Source organism: Sciurus carolinensis, chromosome 4, assembly GCF_902686445.1.
Source record: "Sciurus carolinensis chromosome 4, mSciCar1.2, whole genome shotgun sequence".
NCBI lineage: Eukaryota > Metazoa > Chordata > Mammalia > Rodentia > Sciuridae > Sciurus > Sciurus carolinensis.
In genome coordinates, this window is record NC_062216.1 from 24,055,113 (window position 1) to 24,068,378 (window position 13,266).

Sequence of the window (13,266 nt, forward strand, 5' to 3'; positions counted from 1 at the left end):
GTTGCTTTTGTGCTAAAATTAAAAGGATGGAAAATAATCCATAGTTACACTAACTGAAGGAAAACTGGCATGGCTTTATTAACATCAGACAAAATAGACACCAGAGCAAAAAATATTAGGGATAATAAGGGTCATTTTGTAATGAAAAAGGGATTAATTTATCAAAAGGATATAATGATCCTCAAATATTTATATACCTAATAATAGAACTTCAGAAACATAAAAGGAAAATGAATATAACTGCAAGGAGAAATAAATACAAAATAATAGTGTATTAGTTTTCTGTTGCTACATAACAAATCACCACAATGTAGCACCTTAAAACACGATCCATTTATTATCTCATAGTTCGGTAGGTGAGGAGTCTGGCAATGCACAGCTGAGTTCTCTGCTTAGGGTTTTTCCAGGCTGAAACTAGTTTTGGCCCACATGGTCTCTTCTCTGGAGGCTCTAGAAAGAATGAACTTCCAAGCTCACTCGGGTTGTTGGCAGGGAGGGGCGATTTGTAGTTGTTAGGACTGTTCCTGTCTCACTGGCTGTCAGCCGGGGGCCCCTCTAGTTTCCCAAAGGCCACCCCAAATCCTCATCACCAGGCTCTCTCCGGCTTCAAGCACACTAAATTCTTCTCACATTTGGAGTCTGATTTCTTCTTCTGTGACCAAAGGAAATTCTCTCTTTTTAAAAGGCTTATGTGGTTAGAGCAGATTCCTCTTGGATAATCTGCATTTTTCTATGGAATGTAACATGATCATAAGAGTGCCATTTCTTCATATCATAGGTTCCACCCACACTCAAGGGATGAAGGGATTATACAAAGATGAGGATCATGGAAGTCAGTCTATGATAAGTCTTTCCTCAGACTCTCAATGACTTACAACCATCCTACGTTAAAATACACTTACCTCTATTTCAAGGTCCTCAAAAGTCACATCCCATTTTAGCATTGATCTCTAAATCCATATTCTCACCGTCAAAATCATTTCACCATCAAAGTCAGGTATGGATGAGGTCATGAGTATAACCTGTTAAGTACAGTTCTTAGGGCACAATTTATCTTTATCTGTTGTCGGCTCAAGAATTAAAGAGGCAAATCATCTGCTCCTTGCTCCCAAGATATGATGGCATGACAAGCAACTAGCCACAGTGGTGTGCACCTGTTACCCTAGCTCTCAGGAGACTGAGACAGAAGTTGGAGGCCAAGACAATACAATGAGATACTGTCTCAAAAATGACTTACATATATTTCATAATTTCAGATAATTCATAATTTTGAAAACATAGATTGATACAAACACTTGTTTTCTCGTTAATATGAACGCATCTGGTATTTGTGACTTCAGACCAGAATAGAGTTATAGCCAACTTCAAATGAATTAAACAAGCAGAACTACACATTCCACCAGTATGACCTGTGAATATAGAACCATCTATTGTTCTTAGCTCATGTCAAGCAAGAGAATACTAAGACCACCTGTTTCCTAAGGTTACATGTGTACCCTCTTGAAGATGTTTATTCTCTTGAACTTTGACAATCTGTATTAACACAATGGTTTTACATGGAATATTTTTCCAAGAAAGAAGAAAGAAAAATATTGAGAGTAACAAGGAGAGGAAGAAGGCAATCACAGGAAAAGTGATGACAGATTTGAGATAGATCGAAATAGGAAATTAAATGAAGAGTTGGTCAGAAGAAATGTATATCCCCAGAAATCCCAGAAAGCACATGCTGAGTTTTCCATAGCACCTGGAATGAGGACCCAAGCCATTTTATTTAAATATTGAAAGAAGGCATTTATTGAGTGCCTATTGTATGTATAGGCCTAATACCCAATGTTGATAATGAGTCTTATTTCTCAATGCCATCCTTTTAATACCTTTTATATTCCAAATATTCTTTTGCTAATCCCTATAAACTTAAACATCCCTATTAATGTGGTGAATTTCATTTTAGAAAGAAGGTAATGACAAGAATAGTAGAAAAATTAACCTTTTGGAATTCTATGCTATCTCAATAGCTAAACACACCATTTGCAGACAAAGGAATGAACAATTCTAAGTGTATAGTTTAATAAATTCTGGCAAAGGTAAACTCTTGTGTAACTAAATAAGTTACATTTTCTTCCTTCTCAGTTATTTAACATCCTCTCCCACTTAGTTCTAGGCAATCACTAGTCTATTTTCTATTACTATAGATTAGTTTTTTCTAATGTCAAATGAAAGGTTTGGTTCAATTCTACAGTTGTTTCTACTTTCACATAGAACATTTTTGTACTAAAACATACTGTATCAATTGCTCATTCTTGTTTGTTGTTGAGTAGTATTCCATTTTATGGATGTACCACAATTTATCTATTCTCCAGTTGATGAACATATGGGCTATTTCCAGTTATTTGGTTTATTATGAATAAACATGTTATGAACATTTATGTGTAAGTCTTCATGTGGACATATGTTTTCATTCTTATCAAGTTAATACCTAGGAAAGAAATAAGAGGGATGTATGCGTAGTGTACATTAAACTTTTTAGGAAACTGTCAAAGTGTTTTTCCAAAGTGGTTATATCAGTTTTCATTTCCACCAGCCGTGTAGGAGAGCTTCTGCTATACCACATTCTCAGTAGCCTTTTATTTTAGTCACTTTATAGATTATCATATCTAATGTAATTTGTATTTCCTAATGAATACAGTTGTCTCCATTTGTTCATGGTTTTGTGATTCATAGCTTCAGTTACTCATGCTTAAAAGAAGTCTGAAAATATTAAATGGAAAATTCCAAAAATAAACAATTCCTAAGTTTCTAATTGCATACCTGAGTAGCATGATGCAGTCGCATGCCTCTGCCGGGTCCTACTCTGTCCTCCCTGGGGTGTGAGTCATCCCTTTGTCCAATGTATCCACACTGTATATACCACCCGCCCATTAGTCACTTAATAGTCACCAGATTGACTCTTGCTGTATGCAGCCCAGGTGTTCAAGTAACCTTTATTTTACTTTATAAAGATCCCAAGTCACAGAAGTAGTGAGGCTGACAACTTGGATATGCCAAAGGGAAGCCATAAAGTGCTTCCTTTAAGTGAAAAAGTGAAAGGTCTTGACTTAATAAGGAAAGAAAAAAAAAAATACTCTGCTAGTTGCTAAGATCTGTAGGAAGAATGAATCTTCTGTGAAATTGTGAAGAAGAAAAGGAAATTCAATATTGTGAACATAATGCATAGTTAAGAAGGAAGAGGCATTAAATTTTGGGTGGAAGAAACACAATACGCATCCTGAGAGACAGAATGGTTTGTGCCAGAAAGTATTGAGACTATATGAAGACTTAAGCAAACGATCCTCTGAAATGCATGACAGTAAGCCATTTGCTACGCAAGTGAAGGATGGTTTCACAGATTCTGTCATAGGTTTGGCCTAAAACATATAAAAATAATTGGAGAGCTTACCACAGGGTGGAAAGGGGAATGGGGAGAGTGGATGGAGTGAGTCTGGTTAACAGGCACAAAATTTCAGTTATGTAGGGGAAATAAGTTCTATTATTCTATAACACAGTAAGATGACTATAATACTATAGCTATAAGAGAAGGTTTTGAATGTTCTCACCACAGCACCCCATAAATATCAACAATTATGTGTGGATTAAAAAATAAGAATTTTTTTAAAAATAATTTTTTACCCTGCAAAAACTGGAAAGGCTGCATCTGCTGATGAAGAAGCTGCTGCCATATTTCTGGCAGCATGGAAGAAGTTGGTTAAGGGGAAAGGATATCATCCCAAACAAGTCTTCAGAAAGTGATGACAGTAGGCTGTTCTGGAAGAAGATGTCCAATAGAACCTACTTCACAAGTGGAAAGAAGGTACCAGAGCAGAAATCATGGAAAGGCAGATTAACTCTGGAGCCATGTAACAATGCTGCAGGACACAAGATAAAGGCAGGCAGAGTTTATAAAGTGAAGAATGCACGTGCTCAAAAAAAAAAAAAAAAAAAAAAAAAAAAGAAACCAAACAAACCAGAAATTGCCTCCTCATGTTCTGGCAACATAACCAGAAAGCCTGGGTGACAACCACCTTGTTTATGAATGGTTTCACCAATGCTTCATCCCAGAATGAAATAATACTTTGACAAGGAGGGATTGGAGTTTAAAGTCCTATTAGTAACAGATAATGTGCCTGGTCATTCTGAATTTGTTTGATATGAAAAGTAAAATGTTGAAGTTGTAATTTTACCTCCAAATACAACCTCAATGCTTCAGTCCCTTGACCGTGGCACTATTGTTAGTCAAGGTCACATACATCCACTTGGGACTTGATCACACTGTATAAGCAATTGGTGCAGAACCTACACCGGACATGATGCAGTGCTGGAAATGATTCACCACTGCCGATGCAACAACATTCATCAAAGCTGCAGCGAACGGACTAAAACCACACTCTGTGAATGTCCGCTGGAAGGACACAGGAAGCTAATCAAAGGCTTCCTGGGGATTGATGGAAGTGAAAAAAAAATCATTCATGCTACAAGGTGAGTTGGTGGAGAAGAATTTGCTCCCACGGTTGATGAAAAAGTGGAAGAACATATTGAAGGCCATCAAGAAGTATTAATGAAAGAGGAATTGGAAGAGCTTGACGAGTCACCTACAAAGAGGAAGATGAAGAAGGATCTGAAGCAGAATCAGCAATGTGGATATTACCGTAATTTGCCCGAGTGTTTTTTAAATTTGTTCTCTTTAGATATACATGAGGATAGAGTGTATTTTGACATATTATACATAGAGTATAACTTTTTCTGACTAGAATTCCATTCCTGTGGTTGTACAGGATGTGGAATCTCACTGGTGGTGTGTTCATATATGAACATAGGAAAGTTATGTCTGACTCATTCCACTTTCTCTCCTATTCCTCTTTTCCCTCCCATCATTCCCTTTGTCTAATCCACTGAATGTCTATTCTTATCCTCCCCACCTCATTGTTGTGTGTTAGAATCCACATATCAGAGAGAACATTTGACCTTTGATTTTTTTGGGGGATTGGCTTATTTCAGTTAGCATAATAGTCTCCAGATCCATCCATTTACCAGCAAGTCATAAAGTCTTTCTTATTTATGGCTGAGTAATATTCCATTATGCGTGCGCATGCACGCGTGCGCACACACACACACGTAATATATATATATATATATATGTATATATATATATATATATATATCCATCTACTGAAGGGCGCCTACGTCGGTTCCATAGCTTAGCTATTTTGAGTTGAGCTGGTATAAACATTGATATGGCTGGTCACTGTAGCTGATTTTAAGTCCTTTGGGTATAAACCAAGGAGTGGATAACCAGGTCAAATGATGGTTCCATTCCTAGTTTTTTGAGGAATCTCCATACTGCTTTCCAGAGTGGTTGCACCAATTTGCAGTCCCACCAGCGATGTATGAGTGTACCCTTTTCCCCACATCCTCACCAACGTTTATTGTTACTTGGATTCTTGATTGTTGCCATTCTGACCAGAGTGAGGTGAAATCTCAGTGTAGTTTCAATTTCCATTTCTCTAACCACTAGAGCTGTTGAACATTTTTTCATATATTTGTTGACTGATTGCATTTCTTATTCTGTGAAGTGTCTGTTCAGTTCCTTAGCCCATTTATTGATTGGGTTACTTGTTTTTTTGGTGTTCTTTCAATTCTCTATATATCCTGGAGATTAATGCTCTATCTGAGGTGCAGGTGGCAACGATTTTCTCCCATTCTGTAGGTTCTCTCTTCACATTCTTGATTGTTTCCTTTGCTGTGAAGAAGCTTTTTAGTTGGATACTGTCCAATTTATTGATTCTTGATTTTACTTCTTTTGCTTTAGGAGTCCTGTTGAAGATGCCCAAGTGTTTTGAATTGTATAAACATTAAAGGACAAAATTATGAAATATGATCCCTGGATGGAATGCAGCATCTGATCACCAAAGGATTTCTTCAGCAATACTTTGGTAAGTTAGAGAGACAGCTTCTAAATACAATGCTCTTCAAAAGTTTTTGGCAAAAAAGCTTCAACTACTGAGGAACCCAGTCAAAATCTACTGCTAACATCCCACCATTGATTTCATCATGGCTCAATGAGCCAGGGTCACCAGAAGCAGATGATCCTTCTGACATACTGTCAAAAAGCCAATAGTAGCCTAATGCTATGTTGCAATGAATATTTTGCTTTACTTTACCTCATCACATAACCATTGTATCATTTCATATCACCACAAGAATAGGTGTGAGAATAGTGTAATAAGAGAGAACACATTCATATAACTTTTATTATATTGTTATTTTATTATTAGTTATTATGTCTAATTTATAAACTAAATTTTGTCATAGGTAAGTATTATAGGAAAAACTAGTGTTCAGTATTATCTGTGGTTTCAGGTATCCCTTGGGGGGGTCTTGTGACAGAACACCTGAGACAATATAGAAGGATTATATATATATTTACACACACACACACACACACACACACACACACACACACACACATACTTTGGCTGACATTTTCAGAGGTTTAAGTCCATGATCTGTTGGCTCCATTGCTTTTGGGCCTCCGGTGAGTTTGTACATCATGGCAGGGAGTGCATGATGGGCAGAAAGCAAAGAGAGAGAAAGGGAAGGGGCTGTGGTCTCAGTACCTTCAAGGGCATGCCCTCAATTCCCAGATTCCTTCCACTGAGTCTACCTACTAAAGGTCCACCAACTCCCAATAGTGCCACAGACTGCTGACTAAACCATTAGCAAATGGGCCTTGGGGGACATTTAATATCCAAGTCATAACAAGGAAGGACTACTGTTTTCAACTATTGTAGTGAGTATCTTTCCATGAGCTTGACATTCATTTGTCTTCTTAAGTGTTTCCAAATATTTTGTCCATTTTCAAACTGGGTTGTCTTATTGTTGAATTATATTGTTGTTTACATAATATATGTAAGATTTTTGCCATATTTTACAAACATCACCTAGTCCGTGACTTGACTTCTTTATTTTTTAAATAGTACTTTTTGAAAAGTTTGTAATTTTGATGAAGTCAATTTTTTTTTTTTGTGGTTTGTACTTTTTAACCTATGATTAGGGAACTTTTCCCAAACCTCAGATTACCAAGATTTCACCTATGTTTTCTTGTAAATAACATTGTATCTTGGTTCACAAACAGGGTATATATATTTGCCCATGTAAGTTTTCTTTAATTACTCTCACCAGTATCTTACAATCTTCAGTGTACAAGTTCTACACAAATTTTTCAAATTTATGCCTGTTTTGTATTTTTAATGCTATTATAAATTATATCTTCAAATTGTTTTATTCTTGTATACAGAAATCAATGCTTCACATTGACTTTGTATCCTGCAATCATGTTAATGTTTTTTTCTTCCATTTGTGTAGATTCTTAGCATTTTCTACATGTTATGACTACTATGTCCTATGTGAAGTTTTTCTTTCTTTTCAATCTGTTTGCACTGATTTTATTATTATTATTTTTCTTTTTTTTTTGCATTACTGCAAAGGCTAGAATCTCTGGTACAAAGTGTAATGTAAGTGGTGTAAGCAGACATCCTTGTTCTTTTTTGGTTTGGGGAGAAAACTTTGTTTTTGTCATTAAGCATGCCAGATGTAGGTTTGTTTACTTTTTAGGTGACCTTTGTCAGATTGATGTGTTTCCTATCTATTCCCAGTCTGCAGAGATTTTATGGGAAATGGATATTGGATTAAAAAAGTTTTTTTTTTTCTGCACCAATAGAGAGGATCATGGGCTTTTTCTTTTTTAATATAATATAATGAATTACAATGATTTTTTTTTGAATGTTAAACCAATCTTGCATTCCTGGTATATATTCTACTTGGTTATCATGCATTCTTCTTTTTTATGTATTTTTGGGTTCAACTTGCTAAATTGTGTTAAGAAATTTTTCATCAGTGTTCATGAGGTTGGATGAGTCTATAGTTCTCTTTAATTATAATCCCCCCTTTTTTCCTGAGTTTGGGAATAGATAATGTTATGCTCTTAGAATGGAGGGAAAATGTTCCCTGCAGTCCTATATTTTGGAACTGCTTGTATAAAATTGGTACTATTTCTTTCAGAATCACTCAGTACAATTCATCATTGAAGCCATCTGGGCCCAAAGATACCTTTGTTAGAAGACTTTAAACTTCTATTTCATAGTTTGATATAAGGCTATTCAGATTTTCTATCTTTTGGGTGAGCTCCCCCCAAATTCATGTTGAAGCTTTCATCCCCCAGTTTGGCTCTCTGGGAGAGAAGGGGCTTCTAAGGAAGTAATCAAAGTTAAATGACATCCTAAGAGTGGGGTCCTGATCCTACAGGATCAGTGTCATTATGAGAGACAGCAGAAAGCGTACCTCTCCTCCCACGCACCACGCAGTGAGAAGGTGGCCATCTACAAGCCAGGAAGAGAATCCTCCATAGAAATCAAATCAGTCAGAAAGCTAATGTTAGATTCTACGCACTAGAACAATGAGAAAATGGATTTTTATGGATCAGTTAATCAGTCTATGATTTTTGTTATGGTAGCAGATCACAGGTAGTTTTTGGCTTAGGAAAAATACACTTTAACTAGACTTTCAAATATATTGGCATAAATTATTCACATTTTCTTATTACCCATTTACTGTCTCTCAGATCTGTAGTGACTAACCCTCTCCCATTCCTGATGTTTCTAATTATGTCTTATGTCTGTCCTCCCTTCTCTCCCTGTGGTACTGGGGAGTAAATCCAGGGTCTTGCACATGCTAGGAAAGCACTCTACAACTAAGCTATATCCCAGTCCTTTTTTATCTTATTTGGAGGTAGGTTCTTGCTAAGTTGCTAAGGTTGTTCTTGAACTTGTGATCCTCCTGCCTCAGTCTCCCAAGTAGCTGGGATTACAGGTGTGCACCACAGCCCCCAGTCTCTTAAGTATTTTTCAGTCATGTTGGACATTTGTCTGTTTTATTGATGATCTGAAAGAACAAGCTTTTGGCTTGTCTAACTTACGCTTTATTGGTTCTTGTGACTTAAAAACATCATTTCCTCTTTTTTATCTATTTTGATTGTGTTCTCTTTCACATTTTAAGATAGAAGCCCACGTTTATGAAATTTTTTATAGTATTGTGTTTAATGTAAGGAATTTCACTGATCTCTGCTTTAGACACATCTCACAAATTTGAATCATTTTAATTCATTTCAAAATATTTTCTAATTTTGGTGTGATTATTCATTTGATGCACAACTCCTTTAGAAATATATTTGATTTTCACATACTTGGGGATTTTTAAACTTCATCATGGTCAGAAAACATACTTTGCATGACTTGAATGATTTAAAATTTCTTGGTACATTTTTTAGGCTCAAAACATGGTCTATCTTGGTAAATGTACTCTGTGGATTCTTGCTGCTTCAAACTCTAACTAAGCTCTAACTTTGTATTACTGTTTTGGGGAAACCTCTAGCTTTTTATGATCAGTCTCTCCTGGTTCTAAATTCTTCAGTTTTTCTTTCCCTACAATAATTTCAAGTTTGTTGATCATTTTTTAAACACAGGCATAGCTGTTTTACAGTATGTCCAGTATCTAAAGCCTGTGCAGATCCTGGTCCTGTGATCTCCCACTTAGCCTGTCTTGATTCTTGTGCGCTATTTTCTTTGACTCTATATCTGTATTGCTTTTGAAAATTTACTATGGTGCTTTTCAAGATGTAGAATAAGTGTGCCCACCTTCAGAGAAGCACTGGACTGGCTTCTGCCAAGCTCAGGAGACACTACCAGTTGGGGAAACACCCTAAATTGTATTTCAGTCTAACGTTTCCTGGCCCACCCAGGTTCTGGTGCTCAAGGTTCAAATCACTTGAAGGCTAGTCTGTGGGTACAATTTTGACTTTTTTTCTTTTTCTCTTTTTATAATCCCTAAGTTTGGGAATGTTTTAGTCTTAGTTATTCTGTATTGTAAGGATGTAACCCTTTGGGGTTCTTCCTTAATAGAAGGAGGAAATTCCCTAACATGAAAGGCCCTTGGCTAGTCTTTAACTTGCTTTGCTTCAAGAGTCCACTATACCAAAGTATAAGGTAATACACACTCTTTCCAGTCACCAGTGGATCTATTCACTCCACTTATCTCTCTGGCTTGACACTTTCTTTAAAGCTTTGACCTGGCAATATACTATCTTTTAACCTCTTCTGTTTTTCAGATTTATAACAAATACACAATCTTGAAAGATCCATCAATAAAGTGATGAGGGTTAGAATATGTGTTAACCTATGGGGGAAAAACCCTAACTTTACCATTTAAAAAATATTGTTAGCAGGGAAGTGTGTTATTTCCAGAAACAGGAAATGTCTAAGATTCTTTTTTTTTTTTTCCTTTTTGCAGTGCTGGGGTAAAATTCTTAATGTATTAATCCCAAGCATATTTTTTCCTATCCTTGTTTTTCATTCTTTAGAGAAGTTTGCTTCCTTATTTATTTATTTATTTATTTATGGTGTTAAGAGATTTAATGCAGGGGCACTCTACCACTCAGCTATAATTCCAGCCCTTTATTTTTAATTTAAGACAAGTTCTCGCTAAGTTGCTGAGGCTGGCCTCGAACTTGCAATTCTCTTGCATCGGCCTCCAGAGTCCTTGGGATTACAGGCATGTGCCACCCTGCCCAACTAGAGAAGATAAATTAACGTGCAACTTAATACTTAAGTTATGGAACCAACCTAGGTACCCTTCAATGGATGAATGAATAAAGAAAATGTGGTACATATACACAATAGAATATTACTCAGCCATAAAGAAAAATGAAATTATGGCATTTGTGGTAAATGGATGGAAATGGAGAATATCATGCTAAGTAAAATAAGCCTATCCCCCCAAAATTAAAAGCTGAATGTTCTCTCTGATATGTGGATGCTGACTCACAATAAGGGAGGGGAAAGAAGAAGAGAAGTTTATTAGATTAGACAAAGGAGAATGAAGGGAAGGGAGAAAGGATGGGAATAGGAGAGAAAGTAGAATGAATTGGACATAACTTTCCTGTGTTCATATATGAATATACAACGAGTGTAACTCTACACCATGTACAACCACAAGAGTGGGAAGTTATACTCCATGTAGGTATAATATGTCAAAATACATTTCATTGTCATGTGTAACTAAAAAGAACAGATAAAAAACTTTAAAAAGGGAGAATGTGCAACTAATAGTATATCAGGGAAACTGGCTTGTCTCTGACCTTAATGTGAGTGACTTAATTTCATGTTATACCTCAATGTCCTTGCCTGCTAAATGGAGATAATACAATTATTATCCTCATAACCCTTTATTAGCTCTAATGTTCTATGAATCTAAAATGTTTCCACAGTTTACAACAATACCTATAATAGACTTTCCTCAACAATAATAGTCTTGCCCACTGACACAACCTTTCCATAACAACACTCCAGTCATTCACTACCAACTGACTACAAAGGAAACAAATCCCACTTGTCATTCCTATTCCTGTAAGTATGACATCTTTTGAAATATGGGTACAAGAGCTTTTTCTATTGTTAAACCACTATTTGCTTTTCTAGTAGTTGGAATAGTTTAAGAATTAACTAATAATCCCCCTCCCCCAAACCATTCCACCTTTCAGGACTATAGAGAATTAAAGTGCAGAATTCAAATATTCTTGCATTAAAAAAAAGTGTGTGGGAATTATCAGGTATGAAACCAAACAATAATTCTCAGCTCTGTGTAAAAGCATCTTATTGAGAATACTAACAAAAGACAATCAACAGTATACTTCAGGTAGATAATAAAATTTAATAGTAATATAAAATAAACATACAAAAATCAACTGTTTACTTTTGGATGTTAAAATAATATACATAATAAATTTGACATAGTATGAGTGCTGCAAGATAAGATTTTATTTTTTGAATTATAGATCATGCCAATTGGGCTGCTTTGTACTCAGTGGTTCAGAAGTTCTGCTTTTATTACTAAAAACATCTGGACTGTAGCCATCACTAATACCATGATGTAATACTTGGCATATTGTACCTGAAGCCATGTGACCTTAATCTTAATGACCTAACTCCTCTCACGATGTAAATAAGTAAAAGAGGCAAAAAGTTCCCCATACTAGTTACCAAAACAATCACAATGTTAAAAACAAAAAAAGATTCCTTTTTCCTTTTTTTCATCTCTTACTGCTATTGAAGTACACGCATGGAAGAAGTTAAAAACCAAAGGGCAACTTTATAATATATGCTAGGTCATTCATAGTCTTGTTTTTAGAAATAATATTCCTGCTTCTAGTCCCTAAAGAGAAACAAAAGTAATTAACCAACTTTTTAAATATCAGGAAATATAATTTTATTATTTTTTCATAATCAAGTCTTTCAGTGATTTCTAGGACTGTTTCCACTGAGCTAGTTCAGGAGACACAATGGTTGAAAAATGACTTAAGAATATCAACTTCAAGGCTAAAAATACCACTTGAAAATGTAAAGATTTAAATAGAGCCCTTGACAAGTTACTTAATGCAGAATTGCTGGTCAGGATGAAAACAAGCCTTAAACAGAAAGAAAGGTCATGCTTAAATACTTAAACAAAAAACCTCAGGCAGGTCTTTTGTGACATTGGTAATTTTTCAATTTAAAGACATTTGCTGAAAGTCAAAGTTCTTACTGCATGGTAAATCTTAAAAACCACCAAGTCCAGTTCTAGATCCTTGCTTTGGCTGGATGATTTAATCAAGTATATATTCTATAGATTTTGACTACAGAATTCAAAAAAACAAAACAAAATATATAATGCTAGGATCTTAACTGAAAAATTGCATGTTTCTCTGTCTTTTTCATGCACTAAGCATGCCCATCTTAAAACTGGTATTTCTTATAAATAATCTTTGTATTTCCCACTGAAGCTTGTTATTCTGATGAGCCAAATTCAAATGCTTTCATACACTTGAAGATTAAAGAATGTCCTGAGGATTATTCATCATTATCTATAGAAAAAAGGAAAAACAATTAATCCACTTCATTTAAAATCAAGTTGTGTCTACTCAGTACAACAATATCAACAAATTCCCACATTCGTTCTTTTGCACACTAAAAGAAGAGATTTAATTCAGGTTTTTCTTCTTCTTCTTCTTCTTCTTCTTTTTTTTTGCAGTCCTGGGGATTGAATGCAGGGTCTTGATGTGCTAGGCAAGTGCTGTACCACATACCCAGCCCTTAATGCATTTTAAATGTAATTTGTTTTGTAATAGCACATACTCATTGTAAA

At 35.5% G+C, this 13,266-nt stretch overlaps 1 protein-coding gene across 1 annotated transcript in view; it reads right to left on the minus strand.

Moving 5' to 3' along the window:
• Nucleotides 1-11,776: 11,776 nt before the first annotated feature.
• Nucleotides 11,777-13,266, minus strand: part of Nek1 (NIMA related kinase 1) — a 223,133-nt gene continuing 221,643 nt past the window's right edge. Inside the window, 1 exon segment of the mRNA XM_047550153.1 lies at nt 11,777-12,985. Coding sequence (XP_047406109.1) covers nt 12,972-12,985 — 14 coding nt within the window. The 3' untranslated portion in view covers nt 11,777-12,971.